At 44.7% G+C, this 18204-nt stretch overlaps 1 protein-coding gene across 1 annotated transcript in view; it reads right to left on the bottom strand.

The window, feature by feature from the left end:
- Nucleotides 1–16749, bottom strand: part of GUCY2F (guanylate cyclase 2F, retinal) — a 47688-nt gene extending 30939 nt beyond the window's left edge. Inside the window, exons 1-9 of the mRNA XM_009321936.1 lie at nucleotides 16011–16749; nucleotides 14006–14307; nucleotides 12047–12401; nucleotides 7654–7738; nucleotides 4320–4416; nucleotides 3406–3537; nucleotides 2472–2552; nucleotides 1273–1449; nucleotides 198–354 (exon numbers count right to left, since the gene is read on the bottom strand). Of these exons, the coding sequence (XP_009320211.1) occupies nucleotides 198–354; nucleotides 1273–1449; nucleotides 2472–2552; nucleotides 3406–3537; nucleotides 4320–4416; nucleotides 7654–7738; nucleotides 12047–12401; nucleotides 14006–14307; nucleotides 16011–16749 (2125 nt within the window). The remainder of the gene's footprint in view (nucleotides 1–197; nucleotides 355–1272; nucleotides 1450–2471; nucleotides 2553–3405; nucleotides 3538–4319; nucleotides 4417–7653; nucleotides 7739–12046; nucleotides 12402–14005; nucleotides 14308–16010) is intronic.
- Between the last annotated feature and the right edge of the window lie 1455 nt (nucleotides 16750–18204).

Genomic DNA, 18204 nt, shown 5'->3' with positions numbered 1-18204 from the left:
AGAGGTGGTGGATGCCCCGTCCCTGGAAACATTCCAGGTCAGGCTGGACGGGGCTGTGAGCAACCTGATCTAGTTGAAAATGTCCCTGCCCACGGCAGGGGGGTTGGACTAGATAAGCTTTAGAGGTCCCTTCCAACCCAAACTACTCTATGTTTCTATGAAATATTTCCTAAAAAATTTTTCCTTATGACACCTACCTTCTGGGGGTGGCTGAGTATACAGGCATTTCTGTGCTTCTAAGAGTTCATTATAACCATAGTCAGTGATCTTCAGCACAAACCGGCCATCCACAACACAGTTGCGAGACTTGAGACGTCCATGAGCAAAATCTTGGTGGTGCAAATACCTAATTCCCTATGAAACACAGAAAAGATTGAGGCTGTTCCTTAGGAATTATATTATCCATCAGCATTCAGAGACACCAAGCCAAATTGTCACCTTAGATGGCATCAGATACAGCATTGACTCTATGTCGAATGCAGTCCTGATCAACGCAAGAAACTATGGGAAAAGTTCAGAAATGGATTAGGAACAATAATTAGGTTAGCTGCACCCTAAAGTAATACTGGAAAGGACTGGCAGCTTTAGGAACAGATGCCTCCCTCTGTAGCCCTAGGAGTCATTGCACTCGGAAGTTGTACTTTTAGCAAGGTTAAGAAGGTAGGCACAAGTGGTACCCAATGGTTAGGTCAAGGGAAGCCATTAAGAGCTGGATGCCCTTACCCAGCTCCCTCAAGGAGGATCAGAAGGTGGATCATGGGCTGTAACAATGGTTCTGGCAGTCTGCCCTCTGTAGGCCACCTGTCCCAGACTGGTAGTTCACCATTAGGGGATGAAAACACATGGGACACGGTTTGAAATGTGTGAACACTCTGCTAAAGTGACCATACATGTAGCCATCCTGTGACAGGGGATGTCTACGGTTTGGTTCTATGGTGGATGCATTTCTGATTTATGACAAGAAAGGGCCTTTGGAAAGCAGGAATTTGTCACCAAATTCATTGTCCTAGGTGATCAGTTCTAGCCTGATGTGTAGTTTTAACCTCTCATCCTGCTGCATGGATGTAGTCCTATTACCCGAATAGAGCTTCTCTCAGATGGTAACAAAACAGGAATAAGAGGTCTCCGTTAGAAGACCCTGTATACCAGTATAATTAAATTCACATTGGTTTTCCCTGCATTACTATAAAAATCCCAAAGTCCTGGATGAAATAGCTATGTCAATATAAAAGTCACATGCAGGTCACGCCTCAGCAGGAGCAATGGATTTACTTTAATTAGATCCATCAAGAGAGAGGACTTGAACATCCAATCCAGTTTCATATCTTCATTTCTCAGCAAGTCCTCCAGGCTTCCTCGGGAGCAGTACTCCATCACTATGGCAAAGATGCCACAGTCAGAGAAAAAGCCCAGGAACAGATTCACATTTTCATGACGCAGACCTTTCATCTGAAACAAAACAGTGAATCACAAGAGACCAAGTCAGCCAGACAGCTGCTCAGCAGCTTCTTTATATCATTAGACGTCCTTACCATTTCGGTACTCCCAAACAGTCTTTCACGCAAGGATGGGGAAGCAAGCAACCTTTTTGCTGCTTGCTTTCAGCTATCCTACACTCTTTTTAAGCTTTGCTTTTCTTAGTCTATCCATTAAGACAAAGAAAGCAAGATAGCAAAAGCAAACTGAACAGAAAGTTGTTTTTCTTTAGACGAGCTGGATTGGATCTTTCACTAGGACAAAATGGGCTTGTGTAAATTGAGTTCAGCATGTGGAGTCTTGCTCCAGCTCTGGTCTGATCTGGAAAGCAATACCATGCCTGGAGGATCCAAAGTCATCCATCAACAGTGCCTTTGGAGACATGCCCTGGTAAATTTGTTATATTTATATGCATAAAAATGCCACTCCTATGTTAGCAGTAGCTGCCAACAACTAATGGCCTTGAATTTGGAAAATAAATGTGTTTGCTTGTCATTTAGGAACAATAATAAAATTGAAGACTAAAAACAAACTTCTGACAGGCATCTTAGCTGGAGACACAGAGCAAATCCCATCGAAATGCATAACCGTGTCTGCGCCACACTGTTAGGCAGTCAATGAATAACACATGAAAATAGCTACCAGTGCATCATCCTGCCCTGACACAGGCAGGGGTGGTTTCCTCCAAACCACTCTGCCTTTGTAGACAAGGCCACTCAGAGGACTCATTGTACATTCAGCATTGCACCAGCTTTGAAGTGCCAGGTCCAGGGTGGGGTTTTGCAAGCTGCTGACTCTGACGCGTGGATCATTGGTAGGTTTGTCAGATGCAATCGTGCATGGTCCATTCCACCAGATTTCACCGGGCAAGACTCATTGACAGCCATGGCGCATGATTCCATGGATAAACAGGAGACAAGGAGAATAAAAATACCCTGCGGTCACAAAGATCCCCCGAGCAACCTTCCCTCCACATGCCCATCCTCTGTTCCTACCTTCCTCAAGACGCTGGTGGAGCTTTGCCGCAGATTGTGAACTGCTCCCGTCTCAAATTTTTTCAGCCACACCCAGTCTCCCTGTTCACAATACAGGCAGGTGAATGATAGAGCAGATCTCTGAGCGACAGCTAGCATTGGGACCTAGGTCTGAATTGCAGATCCTTGACTTTGAAAGTAGCTGGGGATTTTCAATGTTCTCGGCAGTAGATTCTTTCTATATTGCACCCAAATAAAAATATCCCCAGGAAACCTTCAAAAAAATGGGGTGAGGCAGGACCTTCACCTGGATCAGAACTTCATACCTGGAAGGTGTATAAGTATCTGATAAACAATGATAAATTGATTAAAAAGGAAAGTAACTCTGTCCAAAGCTTTTCTCTGGCATTTATAATCCAGTTTATTTTGCTCCTTTTCAGGAAAAATTGTCATGTCATTTTTTCAAAAAGCTGTATTTTTAGGAAAGAACTAATGGAGGGGGTGAGTTTTCTTGGCCATTGCCTCTCCCTAAACTCCATATGGTCCTATTAGCACAAAGGGCAATTTGATAGCCTTTATTCTGTGTATTTGGGTCCCGTCTTGTAAGAAAGGTCCTTATTAGGTATGTCACCACCTGAAGGCCCTGTCTTGTAAGAAAGGTTCTTCACAGTGCCTTTAGGTGGTGACATCTCTAACGGGGACCAGACCCAGAACACTACATAGGGATGTCGAATACCACCACCCTGCATGACTCCAAGTGTCAGGGTGAGGGTTGGGGTGGAGTCACCTTAAGCACTGGTAAGTCCCTGCTTGGGAGTAACTTATTTTTACCCTCAGGGTCTGTCAGCAGTATTCACATCCTGGGATATACTTTAATGCAGCCCAAGGCTTTCTCCTCTTTAGCAGCTCAGTGAACAGAAGCAGTGGGAGGAGGCTGCACAAGGTCCCTACCTACCTCATGCAAAGCCACATTGGAGGTTTCATGGGTGGCAGATGTGCTTTTCAAGGACAAGGAGCGGGTTACGGATTTCAGGCTTCTGTTGGCTGCTACGCTGTTTGCATCAGTCAGACTGTCCAAAGTCAGCCTCTGGAAGGCAAGGAAAGCAGGTGCAAGACAGTTACCACCTTTGGATGTAAACCTCCATTCCAGGTCTGCTTCGGGCCATACATTTCATCCATGATAGCAACCTCCCAAACCTCCCAAACTTCCCAACTCATCTCTCTGAATACCTCTAAAAGGCTCATAAGGTTGACCCTGTTTAGTACCTTGAAACACTACAGCAGCATTTTAGGTGATGGAAATGCTGTGGCTCGGGGGAGACACCAGATGAGGCAGGTATCTCAGGGAAGTTTCTCTTCTGGCATAGGTAAGAAACCTGTATCTGTGTCAGTGACTTAGGCAAAGGGATTGCTCCACAGCAGTCCAGATCATTGGCATGGTCCTGGGCATGGCTCTGGCCTATGCCAAACACTCCCCCAGGCAATCCCCAGCTCTGGGCAGGAGCCAGCACCGGCCAGGAATGGTTCCCAATAGGTAGTCTGGAAGCAGACACGTTATTTTAGAGTGTAAGATGGTTTAGTTATATGGACATGAACTGTGCTACTCCAACCTCAAGAACAAAGAATAAGCCCTGGCTGTTAGAATAAACACAACCAAGGGTACTATTTTACATCACCGTAATAACTCTGACACTGCATGTGCATCTAATCTGACTCAAAAACACTCAGCATATGGGCAATTTTCTGATATGCAAGGGAAAATGAGTCATGGAGAAGTGAGTAACCTTCCCAGAGCTTCATGAAAATACCACACAGCAAACCTGCCTTTGAGTGTCCCACCAGATTACTTTCATGAGTGGAAGGACTTACCTTTTTATATACGTCTGGGTTGATGAAGACGAGGTCATCCAAGGTCAGTATTATCTTGTTAGGTCCCCTGAATAGCTGTCTGTTCAAGATACTACGCCTGCAAGATTTGGAGAGTCACAGTTAACATTTTTAGGTAGGTAACCAGTTTACACCACCTCTGAGTCCCCCACATCTGGCTTCCCGGTAGTATTAGGAAAGTGCAGCATGTGGTGTGGCAGTGGGGATGGACATGGGTGAAAGCAGTTGAGAAATCACGATGCCCTGATTTGGACTGAAATCCTCCGAGTCAAGGGTTATCCAATCCACAGACTACAAAAGCTATAATCTCAAAGGGTCTCATCACAAATAGACATCTTGAGTCAATCTGGTTACAAATATGAGTCGGATGTGTATGTAATGCATACTTTGTTTTCCTTGGTTTTATTTTTCATTTCCCAAATCATTCTCCATTAGGAGAGAATAGTAGGTTTTATTAGACCAGCCAATCTGGCTGCTGAACAAACAGTTCTCAGGCACACCAGCCTTTTTTAGGGACTGAGACTGAACCACGGGAAAATTTATAAAAGCTGCCTGGACGCACGTTATCATCAGAATGTGCTGGCTGAATCTCTATGTTGTAGCATGGTGCAGTATGAAGCACACGGCAAGATACCCCCTTGTAATGACTGCAAGCTCATACAGAGGGAAAAGCTACAGGGGATGAGCAGTTTGGCATGCACAGCGTAGTGCAATGCAGCGGGGAGGTCTTGGAAGCAGTATTGCTGAACCAGTGCTGTTTCTCTTGGTCAGGAGTAATTAGATCAAGAAGATGACTGTGCTGATTCAGATCTACTTCTTCCAGGACCTGAGCCAGATGGGATGTCTATCACGCACTGTGTAACACAGGACAAATGTGCTTCTGGCATCTCCACAGGATGCTGCTGCCCGTTTTCCAAGGGATGACTCTCTGCACTCCTTGATAGGTTACCAGATTTGCAGAACTGCCACAGGCAAGAGAGAAAATTCAGCATAGTTGTCAGACCAGCAAAGACACTATCTGTTGCTTGATTGCATCTTGCTACTTGCCCAGCGTCTCTTGAATTTGCAAGGCAGAAGAGACCACAACAAGAAATGGTGCACTGTCAAGGACTGCATATTCATGGCGTAGTTCAAACAGGCTTACGTCCACTTCATGCAAACCAATACAAAACATTCCAGACTTTCATTGTTAGTTTTTAGCTGGGATTCATCTGACACTAATACCCAACACGTGGCCATTTTAGGGACTCAGGGAAGAGGCAGAAGTCACACCCCATCATTTTGAAGCCACTATTTCAATGGATATCAAGGTCTAACACTGAGCACGAAGCACACTGTATCTATTAGACAGTCAAAAACTCATCAAGCCGGAACAGAGAAGGGAAAGGAAAGGTCCCCCATTGCCCTCAATGTCACTTTTTTTGTTTAAGGAACTTTGTTTACACTACAGCAGATGTCTGATCTGCACACACCTAAGACTTTTCCTGATGAGGTGGGCAATAGGATGCCTTTTGCCAACTGTACTGTAGAAGGAATCCATTTTACAAAATATCCATACATCACCACAATTCACTTTTCCACTGCGTGTACCACTCTGGGCATTTTAGAAGAGCACAGACAGCTTTTTGGAGTTCAGAGGGAGCCTTGGCCACATAACCACAGGCATCACCTGAGATGATTTTGTTATAATCTTTCTCTAACCTCTTTGTCCCAAGCCACCCAACTCATCTTCATGCAAAAAGTGCATCGCTTATGTACCTTTCACCTGCCCACCTGAAAACCTTGCTTGGTCAATCACATCCTCTCCCCCAAGCATGGAGGAAAGCACCCCTCTGCTGCAAGCAAAGCACAGAGAGTAGAGTGACTCATTTAAGGTCATGCAGCAGATCCCTGGCAGACCTAAGACCAGGGCTCCCACGTTTAAACTCAGACCATGCTGTGGTTTAAATTTAGTTCCAGACATGCCCTTCCCTAACATAAATCACTGTCTGAGTCATGCTAGACTTTTTTTTCTTCCCTTGCAGATGGCCATACATCTTTACTTGTGACTGAGCCTTCCCCAGCATAGTCTGGTACTTGTGGAACAGCTTACGAGTAGGCAGAAAGATTGTCTTTTATTTACGTAATTGTAGAGGCTGGTGGCCAAAGAATAGAGCAGGGTTTTACAGTGCGGGTGGATGGAGGCAACCTCTTCAGTGCCTGCAATTACAAGATATCAGAAGCAGCTGTGTGTTATAAGCAGGGGAGCTGTTTGGGGTGTTGCTTGCTGGGTGGCCTTATATCATCTGGGTTTGGAGGGATGATTCAGGATTGGAGAGAAAACATGTTTGGGGATGATTTGAGAGGCAAAGCGGGATGGGAAAATCCACGAACCCTGCTCTGTTGAACCCATCGTTGCTGAGTAAATATGCCTTCTAATTTCAGTTTGATTTCAGTCACGTACCATGTAGACATCAATAATGAGAGACAGATTACTCCAAGGGCCAGTTTGGAGCAGATTACCTTAGGTTATGGCCATAGCGTCCTTGCCAAAGAACAACCCATAGGCCCTGGACCAACCAGTCCATGCTGGCTCATGTCCACCTTGGATATAGAGTCAGGACACAAGTGTGACCTATGCAATTGTTGGAAACTGTCTCTTCCCCAGCAGACTACTTCATTTGCTCCAAAGATCCCATGCCCAGACCGTGCAACGTGAATGACCAGGGAACTGGACGCCAGTTCAAAACAGGGAGTGAATCAGCTTGGTAATAAAGAGGTATCCTAATTAATTGCTCCAAACCCTCTCCAGAGATATTCTCTCTCTCTTTCTCTTTAGTGCATGGAGAAAGTAAAGAGGGTGAGCCCAGGTGCTTCATAGCTAACATGATTATATTAGGGACAGAAATCCAGGCAAGAATGATCTGGAGTAAGAAAAAAGACATTTAACATGGCAGCCCACTTGTTCTCCACCCCGATGTTCTCAAAGCAGAGTCCTGTCCTTGGTTTGTATGGCATGCTTTGCGCCCCCAAAGTGATAATCACCTTCCTAATGCTTCAGAGCCATCACCCAGCTAATCCTTCCAGCAACAGACTGTGATGTTCTTCGAAACCTGGATTGGATTAAGGGTAAAATGGCTGCTCCTGAGACTGCAGAACCAATGCCCACATTGCTCAAGCCACTATCACTTAATAAAGTGAAGAGATATGTGGCTGGAGAGCAAAGACCGCAATCAAACCTGCTATGTGTTCACACAGTCTAAACTGCTGGCTAAAGTGCAAGTCTCCCACAGAAGCTAAAAGTGGCACCAAATCAAATATGTACTGCAATTCTCACCTGATGAGAGACGCCAGGCCCACAGCAACAAGCACCAGGGCACATATCAGCATAACTCCCCAAATCATGACTGCAGGCTCAATCCCTGTGCAAAGAGGGGAAAAGAATCAGTGAATTAGAAAATCCCTTTGATTTAGGCAATAATATTGAAAATATCAACACCAGACCATTAGACTACAAAGTCAAATACTCAACCAGGAGAATGCTAGAAAATAATTTTTATGCAATGTTAATTTCTGAATAAATACTTACTGACCTTATTTACATGAGTCTGCAACTACTTTAATTATTTATTTCCACACACTTTTTTTCTATACCAGACCTAAAGCCCTGGATCAGTGGAAAAGTAGTTTTTCTTCAAGTAAATAAAGACTGGGCTCACAGGGAAATATTAAGTTTTAGAGCCAGCTTCTGCAAAGTTCGTAACTTTTGAACATTTCACCCTCTTCTCTCCAGGAACTGAAACACTGAAAAATCTTTATCATGTGGTACCAAACTGATGGCCAGTGTGAGTCACCAGCCCATCTGGGATTTTTCATTCCCTGCTACAGATTTCTAATGCTGAAAAGAGCAGAAGAGAAGGAGGAGAAGGCTGATGTCTTCCTCGACGGGCCTATCAAGATAAAGTACTGGAGACACATACTTTGCTCGTGAGTGTCTTTGCTAGAGAGCTAAGGAAAGCTGGCATGAGTGGATGAGCTAAATTCCAGTGGGAAGTGTTTGCTGTCTCTGTCTCTTCTGTCTTCTGTTTATTTCTATTTTATTCTGTCTGTGTTCAGAGATCCTTAAACACAAACAAGCATGGAGGAATTTGGGTTGATAAAAGGTTCATGACTCTAAGTCACTCCTGCACCTAAATCATAGGTCTTTTTGCAAACACTGAGACCTAGAGCTTCCCAGTGAAAGCCGCAGGAATATTTGAACATTAGTGTTCTTTTCAGGAACAGACAGAGCATTTTAGCTGAAATTTTCCTGCCGGGTTTGGACTTAGATTCTGCTTCAGCCCAGGGCCCCAGTCCCTGATTGTCCTCACACATACGCTGGAACAGGTTGCCCAGAGAAGCTGTGGATGCCCCGTCACTGGAAGTGTTCAAGATCAGGTTGGACGGGGCTTTGAGCAACCCGATCGATTGAAAGATGTCCCTGCCCATGGCAGGGGTGTTGGACTTGATGATCTTTAAAGGTTCCTTCCAACCTAAACCATTCTGTGATTCTATAGTACCATGATTCTATATAAGAAGTCACTCTGCTTTCATGCTCCAGCCTGGAACTAGCCCTGTACACCTCCATCTGAGAAGAAATCCAGGCACAGTAGGGTGGATACTTCACACCCGTTTCTCCACCTTGCAGACAGCATGGATGTAGACCAAGGTTTCACTCTACCAAAGTGCAATGGAGACACAGCCAGCTTTCTCCAAGAGGTGCTCACCTTGAATACAGGAATGAGCAAGACCACACCAAGCTGGCCTGGAGGCCAGGGTTTGTTCTTCATGCATAGACAATGTCAGAGTGTTGCAGTCCCCGTAAGAGCAGGTGACAGCAACCCAATGTTCATCCCTAGGAGTCAAGGGAGCTGCCGAAGATGTGCCCCCCTCCAGAAGGACTAGTGTGAGTGCGAAGCCAGAACACACCCCATAAAGGTCTTGCACAATGCTGGATCAGCTTAGAGGCAGACTTGCAGTAGACCTGGTGCTCTGGAGCTGTGGTTGCCTGCTAGGAAACTTGTTATTAAAGACAGAATGAGCTTTGAATAATCCAGTCACAGGGGCATGGGTTGGTTTTCTTGCTGGACAAAGGAGCAAATGTCTCCTGGACAAACCAGTGATGAAGTCTAGGGGTATAAAAGTCCCATCTCACACCTCTGCATGGCCTTCTAACATTTTCAGAGAGAATCTGTAACCCAGACCACAATGTGGTAGGAATAACGTGGAGTTTGTTAAGGCTGTGTTCTGCATTCAATCAGGGTTTTTTTACTGGCACTGTCTCCTAAGCTTCCTCAGGTAGCCCGCAGAGACTCTGCTGTCTGAACAAATCTCCTCTGAGAAAGAGCCTCAGAGAAATTCTTTTGCTTATTACCATTGCATTTTAGAACCTAAAAGCGCTTGACCATACTTTAGAGGACTGTAAGGCAACGTGGTACTTGAAAGGCAGTGCAGAAAACCAAGGAATAGCAAAGGGTCTCTCCCTGATCATGTCCTTTGCTTGAAGTAGGGTCACAGTTACACATCATGCCATGAGGATTCTTTCACAGTTGGAAAACATCCAAACCCAATTTTATTCACTGAAGCAGCATCTGATAAGCTGAGAGCAAGAGCTAGTTGAAGCACAAAATTCACTGGGGTGAACAAGAGACAGTAAAAGGACAAGAGAAGTAAAAAATAAACACCCAGATAAACAAACCTTAAGGAATAGGAGATAGCGAAAGCAATACCAAAGACCAGAGCACTCATGTCACTGATGGATGCTTGAGGAAGCTCAACCAGAACTTTATAACTAATCAGAAGTGAAAGAAAGGTTATCATGGGCTCATGGGAAAGAGCAAACTTACGGCATACTTGAGGGGACTTGTGGGATTGTGTTAAACTCATTAGGGGACGCTTTAAGGGGACTGTGGGAGTATATGAGACTTCTTATGGGATGTTTAGAGAGGAAGGGAAAAAAATGGGGAAGGGGAGGGATGGGGGTGAGTTGGGGAGGCTCAAGTGTGGGATACTGGTCACGCATAAGCACGTTGTGCATTTTTCCAACCAAACCCTGCACCTGATCATCACAATCTGTCCTACCTTCTTCTTAACCCCTGTTCCTGATTTTTTTCCTGGATGAGGGTGCTCTTTATTCTGCCTGTGTGTGACATTTGCAGACTGCAAGTCAGCCTAACCAACGAGTAAGATAAGAGGTCCTGGAGCCTGCAACCCATGAGAGACCACAAGTCTGGAGACTGGCTCCTGCAGAGACCAGAGGGTTTGGGAGCTGGCTATGGGGGAATTACAGGTCTGGACCACCTACCAGAGGATGCATTTGTGTGTGTGCAGGGGCTGGGGTTCTGACAAATGCTAGCGAGCTTGGAGCCTGGTTAGCTGGTGTGTAAGAACAGGATCAGGCCGTTTGTGTTGTCCATGTTTCAGCAACGCTGGTTGTGGGTAGTGGTGCCTGTAAATGCATTGCTCTCCTGTATGTGTGAGTCTGTCGGTGTCTGGCTGTGTCTTCCATCTGTGTGTGTGTGTGTGTGTGTGTGTGTGAGGCCTGGATTTAATTCTTGTCATAAAATTCAGTCTCTGAAATATTAATAATAATAATAATAAATTGCTGCTTCACTGACAAATGCCTAGAGCTTTATGCTTTTGTAAAAGTGTGAACATAAAATCTAATCTCTCTAAAAATTAGTGGGATTTTTCCATAGACTGCAATGGGATGATAAATTGCTATGTAGTTCCTAGTAGCAGTGCAAAATTAGATCAATGGTAGCATTATATTTGTCTCTTCTATAGGTTGCCAGCTGCTGTAAGATCAGTATATCTCCAATTTCCATGGAGCGACACTGATTTAAACCAGCTATGGCTAAGCCAAGGGGAATGTTTTTCTCAGCTGCTGAATGAAATATTCTGTAGATGTGGTTAATTTTGTCTGTTTAAGTCATATCCTGGAGCAGTAGGAGTAAATGCTTAGTATTATAAGTAAATATGTCAAGTGGAGGCTAGGTATCCTACCCTGAGATTTTGGGTTCCCTGTGGACTTTAAAACTGCACCACAGTTGCCTCAATTTAAAAATAATAAGTAAAACCAGTGCCCAGTATTGCAAACCCAGGAAGCAGCGCAGATATCTCTGCCCCTAAGTCTTCAATTACCACCTCTGTTGACTGCAGTAATCCAAATTATTTTGAGTAATGATCATCATCTTTTCTTGATGAGGTGAGCTCTGATGATCCTTAAAGCTGCATAGCTAACTGGGTAAAGAAGCTGGGGTTAACCAGGAGAGATGGTGAGAGCATCTGCTGTTGTGCAGCTCTCTTAGGCTGTCTTCACCGCAAATCCTCTTAGTGCCCTGTCCCTCAGAAGGCCAGGGACACGGTCCTGGCTGGAGCCTCTGGCATATATTGATTGCTATCAAAATAGGCACATGTTGACTGTCAGACCTGGAAAATTCTTTCCAGCACACAACAGTGGCAACAACCTTATTGACCTAACAAGCAATAAGAGAGTCTTGCGGATCAATAGTGGGATCTCTGTATAGGACTCCCATTACAAACAGCGTGGTGATTGGTCATATTTATATGAATTTCTTGAGTTTAGGGTTTTCTCTTTGGGGTGCTCTCCCCTGGAGTAAAAGAAAAGATGAAATAAATAAGAAGCAAGGACCCAATGCCATTTGACCCTGTTTTTTTGTCTTTCTTACCTCCAGTGCAGAGAACATCTGGATCAAACCAACAACCGAGGTCTGGCTTGGGTGGACCTTCTCTGGGGAAGTGGATGGCCCGGCCTAGGGGCTTCACAGAGTCTGACGACATGTCCAGCAAGTGGGTCGGGAAGAGCTGGTTCCCATGACCATCTGTGTCCAGTATCACGTAGTCGCTCAGCCCCTTCCCACAGTTGTCTGTCTCTACCTGGTGACTGAATCCAGGGAAACTGAAGTTTTTTGTGTGCTCAGCTATGTTAGCTCCTGAGATTCTGACTCCTTTCCTCCGAGCACTGTCCATAGCCATTGCCATGAAGTAAATGGCATCATAGATTGTTCCAAAAAGTGGAGAAACCTAAAAATACAGGAGAAATTGAGGTCAGGATATACTGCTGCCAAACTCTGGTTTGAGATCTGTGGCAAAAGATGTCCCACCGGCTAAGCTGTAAACTCAAGAACTGAGACACCTGAGCATTAAGGCTCACAGAGTAATGGGTTTGAAGAATCTTAGGCTGAAGGTAGCTCTGGATCGACCCAATATATGTGTGACTTCGAATATCTGTCTTTTCTTATGGTTGCTTCCCAAAATACAATTTCAAAATATTTTTAAAACCATGTAAAATTGCTTTATCATGGGAAGAGCCAAGACCCTGAGCCTGACGTTCAGCTGGAATTTTATCACAGCCTGCCTCAAAGCACTGTGCTAAAACATCTTCCACAAACAGAAGATCAGAGCCAGAAGTTCACCTCCCTACCCAGGTAGGAAAAATGTCATGCCCAAACGATTGGTTCTCTCTGTCAGAGCATTGTTTATTCCTAAGGCATAAAAACCACAAAGCAGAGCCACAGCAAACTCATCCGCTGGGGTACCAAAGCCTTTTCACCTCACATTGCTCCCTTCCGTGCCAGACTTCACTTAGGAACCTAAAAATTTCCCCTCCCCTAAAAACACACATGGTGGCTTTTGCAGTCATATGGTCATTCACAGTTGGTAGGTGAAGAGAGATTATAGCCATATACATATAGCCATATATGTATACATACAGCCATATACTTTTATATATATAGCCATATACACTCAGGATAAAATGAGGAGTGCTGTTGGGAGCCACAGAATTTGACATCTGTGGTGGGATTAGTTGACCAGATGTAGACACCTACAATGACAGCAACAACACCTACAACCTCAATATACTTAACCTGGGCTCTCATTATAGTGAAGGGAAAGAAATGAATACTTTCAAGGCATGATTCATCTCCTCCTAAAGTAGACATCCATGCAGATCTGATAAATCATGCCTTAAAAATGCTTACAATTTTTTTGAAAGATCATCTTGAGATTTGAAGATTAGCTCACCTGAATCCTGCATCTCTACACCAGTATGACAGATTCCCCAATTCTTCTTGCAATGTTTACAAGGTCACAACTGACTTGGTTTTTTTATAGGCTACTGGTGACATTTAGATAATTGTGCTGGCAAAGAATAACTTTGACTATAGTGTTGAAAAGAATGAGGCAACAACGATCCTAAGAATTTCCCTCTAGAAGCATTCAGTATTTCGTTTGTCTGTCACATCCCTCCAAATTCTCAGGCATGTGGACATCTTATTCTGGTGCCTTAAAAACTCCACGGACTTTATCCACCTTAGGAGACACCTCTTCAGCTTGGGCCTACTGCAGGTAGCATGTAGCAAACCAAATCTGAGAGCCTCAGAGACAACCCCTTTCTCCTGAATTCACAGCACGGTCCTGCAGTTGAACTAACTGAGTTAGATTGCCAGACATTCAGGAGAAATATCCTTTCCAAACAAATGCAGACCACATCCAACTTTCACCATATTTTTCTCCAAATAAAAGCACGCAGCCTGGGTTGTCTCTCACCTGTACTTTCTCTATTACTATTGTCTCATGTCTCCCATTACCAAGTCCCAGAAAAGCCTGAGAGAAAGAATATTTACCTGGGTGGCTTCCAAATCCCTGGTTATTTCACCACTTTCTTTAGCTTCCCTGAACGCATCATAGAAAGTCCTTTCTCCCGATGCCAGTGTGATAGTCAGCACAGCATCATATGCTTCCTGGAGCTTGCTGTTATTATCAAAGAGGTTGAATGAGTTGTTTTGGTAAGGAAGACTGTACAGTAAAGTGTCGTATGGAACAAAGACATATCTTCCATCTGCTAGTCCCATTTCCAGAGCTTTTGTGAGTAAGGTGGCCTGTTCCTCCCCTCCAATGAGCACAGAATGCATGCACAGGAGTATAACTGAAACACAAGGATCACAGACAATGTTGTTAATCCATTTTGGGTTTTCAACACAAAATAGCTCCCTCACCCCCAAAAAAAGAGCTGTTCTAATGGGCCCCCACCAATGTTATGTGCTGAGGAAGTTGGGAGCTATACCAATTTCGTTCAACCTCTGGAGGTCTGCAACATCTAGCAAAGGAGGCTGTGAGCATTACCCATTCCTGGAGCCACACAGAAGGACGAGTAGAGAGAAATTTTGGCAAAAGTGAGGCACAGGCTAACATGATGGGTAGTCATGGTCATTGTTGTCATTGACTGAGAGACATGAGCTTTCCCTTTTTGTGCCCTGAGCTGACAGACACCACACGGTCATTAACAGTGCCCAAGCTCCACCCGTTCACCCTGTCACCTTATATAGATTTTAGGCTGGGCACCGTGTTGTGTTGCAACATCTGGTCGACGCCTGGCTGTCCCAGAGTCTGTGTCTTTGCCTGCAAAATGCCATGGGGCCAGTGTCCCCATGGGGAGATCTGAAATACAGGTGTATCTGTATAACAGGTTTTCCACGGTGCTCACTGGCCCTTCATGAAAGGAAGCACTCCTCATCTTTCATCCAAGACAGCATTTCAAAACTCAGTCAGTGAGAGGAGCAAAATAGGGCAATGATGGGAAGGAAAGTTGCAAGGAAGACCTGACTGCTACTATACCAGGAGGGACCAGGATCTCTAGAGTAGCTGTGGTCTCTCCTTAGGAGAAAAAGTATCCTTGGCAAAGTAGAAGCTGAAGTGAACAAGAGCATTGTCAGGTTGCTCAATTACAGGAAAGAAACGGGTACTTCTAGGCAGTGATTCATCCCATACTGTGGCAGAGAGCTTAAGCTGGTCAGATGAATCATGTTTGAAGAAGGACTGGTTCTCTCCATTAGTTATGAAAGGAGCCCATCACCTCTAACTCACATGGAGAGCTGTGTTGGTGACGAGATGAACCCACCCAAGGTCAATTTGGTCTCAAGCATAGACTTGAGCAGTGGTAAAACTCCAAGTTAGAAAATATCTTGCTACCCTTGTTAGTCTTTGGTATAAAAGTCAAAGTCTTCATTAAAATGCATCCTCATCTGGATTCACAGTGCTGACTGCAGAGGTGTACATCCAGGATCAGCGTTCCATCACAGACTTCATAACAAAGTTCTGAACCAGAAAAACATGTTTTTTTTCCCACATTTTCTCAAGAGAAAAAAGATCATTCTTTACTACGTGCTGTACATCAACAAGGGCCCTTCCACTGCTTCAGTGTGTGGTGTATAACACTGGATTTCACTTCTGATACCTTCATTGAACCCACGTAGCAAAGACACAACATCAAAGCATGAGATTTTTGATAATCCATAATCCAAAACACCATAAATATAAAACCTTCCTATAAACCCCTCTTTACACTTGACAGGATCAAGCACAGACACCCATCTACTAAATATTACCTTTTCAGACAAGCTGGACCCAATCTTTCACGTTGTAGAAGACTATTTTGCCCTATCTCCAATCACATACAAAACACCCAACATTCTTTTACGTGAAGCCCTGGCTCCATTAAGGTCAGAGAGAAAATTCTGCTTGACTTAAATGACTGCAAAATTTCATTCGCTAAGCTATGCCCATTGGATAACAATACAGTCCTACCCTGGAGAAAATTAAAAAAAAAGGAATGAGACTCAAAGCACTTACTTCTAATGCCATCAACTTCTTTAATCTCATTCCAGGTGTCTTCAATGCCTTTTTCTCCTTTACGCATGGATGTAACAATGCTTACAGGAAGCCCCTGGCTCCTGAGTGCACTCGCTAACTTGTTGGCTGTGTCCATCCAAATATCCTCGTTGGAAGCAATGATGCCAACATTAGCCCAGTAAAAATATTTCATTATTGTAAACAAAACTCGGGTTGGAGAGGGCAGGGTCCTTGCAAATGTAGGGTGGTGGATGGTGGAATCCAGTTTATAATTGATGCACATCCATGAGAAGATGGCTTTATTCCAGTTTTCCCCTAAAACTGTAGCCACCTCACAGAAGCCAGGGTTCAGAGGGCCTATGAAAGCTGAGGAAAACTTTCCAAAGCCAATGAATCTAACCAGAGCTCTTGATGCCTTGCATTCTTCTTGCAGGACCACATAATCCAGCCTGTGACCAAGATCTAGTGAAGGATCTTTGCTTATTCGTTCCACTGCTAACCTGGCAGCCACATCGGGAAAGGCTTTGGAAAAGAAGGGGTCACAGTTCCAGGGTCCGAGCAGTCCAATTTTAAAAACAGAACAATGTGCTGGAGAGCAAAGCAGGATTATTCCCAATAGCAGCCACCAGAGAGCCCGGAAAAATATCTTGAATGAATTTCCAGTGTGGAACTGATGCAATCTAATGTGCCTTGACAGCACCCAGAACAAGCTGTTAGGACACGGTAGGAGAAATGACATTGTTTTACAGGTGGGTAGATCTGCGCCGAGTTCTTCAGGAAGCCAGGCAGTGCATTACCAGCTGCTGGAAGAAAAGTAGATTACATTTGCCTTCCTGTATATGTATTTGTTCAGTGCACGGAGGTACAGCTGAGTCAGCCCACATTACACAACAGTTCTCAAGGTGCAAGTCTGCGAGGTGCCAAAACCCTGCACAGACACGTGGACACGCGCCACATGAGCCACTGCACCACGCAGACAAGCGTCCAACCAGTGTCCGTTAGACGTACCATAGCCCTTAAATGCACACTTACATAAACATTTTAAAGTGCTTTGCAATATATTCTGAAACCAGGCAGTGAAGAGTGAGTCTGCTTTGTTTGCAGCGTAAGCACAACCTATGGATACACTGTGGTTTTGGTTCTTCGGAAGGATAACTCCCAAATCACACAGGCAATCACGCATATAAGAAAATAAAGAGGTGAAATGCACTAGGTCAGCAACTTTTGCCAATCCAAAATCCTCAGTGAGTTCTGAATATGAATCAGAGCCCGTACAAATATAAATATACACACACACATATATAGAGCCATAAATACGTATACTTAGAGATACATATGTATGTGCATATGATTTTAAAACTTTCTGAAAAGGTTTTTCAAGGACAACTCATGGCAGAGTCTCTTAAACCTGGCAAAATGAAAGGTCGATAAACAGGTAATCACAAAATGAGGGAAAAGGAGGATTATGATTTGAATTTAGATAAAGAACTGTTAAATAACTGTCAGGGCAAAAGTTTTGTGTTCACTCGTGGTTTAAAATATTCTTGGTTAAAGACCAGGAGCCATAAGGTTTTTTTGGAATAACAACCTCACCCTTCACAGCCAGGCACAGAAATCGCAAACCCACAATGGTCTCCCTGCCATCTGCTGTGTCGCCCCATGGCTTAGAAAATTTGCTGATCCAAGCAGGTTTGTGCTCTAAAAATAGCAGGCCCCTTGCACCAGCTTACCTGTTCATTACTGGAGAAGTCTTTTTATCCTGGATCCTCAGCCACCAAGACATGCAACGCAGAGCACCTCAATGCAGCGTGTGCACCCGCAATGCACCCGCAAGTCCTCCAGCCTTATGGAGAGAGACCTCCAGAAGGAACCACCCGCCAGCCGAGCAGCTTCTCACCGGTGGCAGTGGCTATCCTCGGACATGGGTCCCACCTCAAGGACAGGTGATGAATGGTCAGCCTCCCCTGCAATTGCACTTGGGTGCCCACCTCCTTCAGCTTCCTGCTTGCATGGGCCAATCCTACTGGGCGGGTGCTCTGGGACCCTCCACGCCATGTCAAAAGCTTCCTATGTCCCTTCTGGTGAGTGCCATCCTTCTCCTCCAGGGTTTCACAACCTGTGTTGCATCCCCCCAAGCCCTTTGTCCCTCGATGAAGGTCTTGCAGAGCTCCAAGGCTGCCTCACTCCGAACTGC

Source organism: Pygoscelis adeliae, unplaced genomic scaffold (genome assembly GCF_000699105.1).
Source record: "Pygoscelis adeliae isolate BGI_AS28 unplaced genomic scaffold, ASM69910v1 Scaffold263, whole genome shotgun sequence".
Taxonomy (NCBI): Eukaryota; Metazoa; Chordata; class Aves; order Sphenisciformes; family Spheniscidae; genus Pygoscelis; species Pygoscelis adeliae.
Note: the sequence above shows the minus strand (reverse complement) of the source record. Positions and strands in the feature narration are given on the sequence as shown.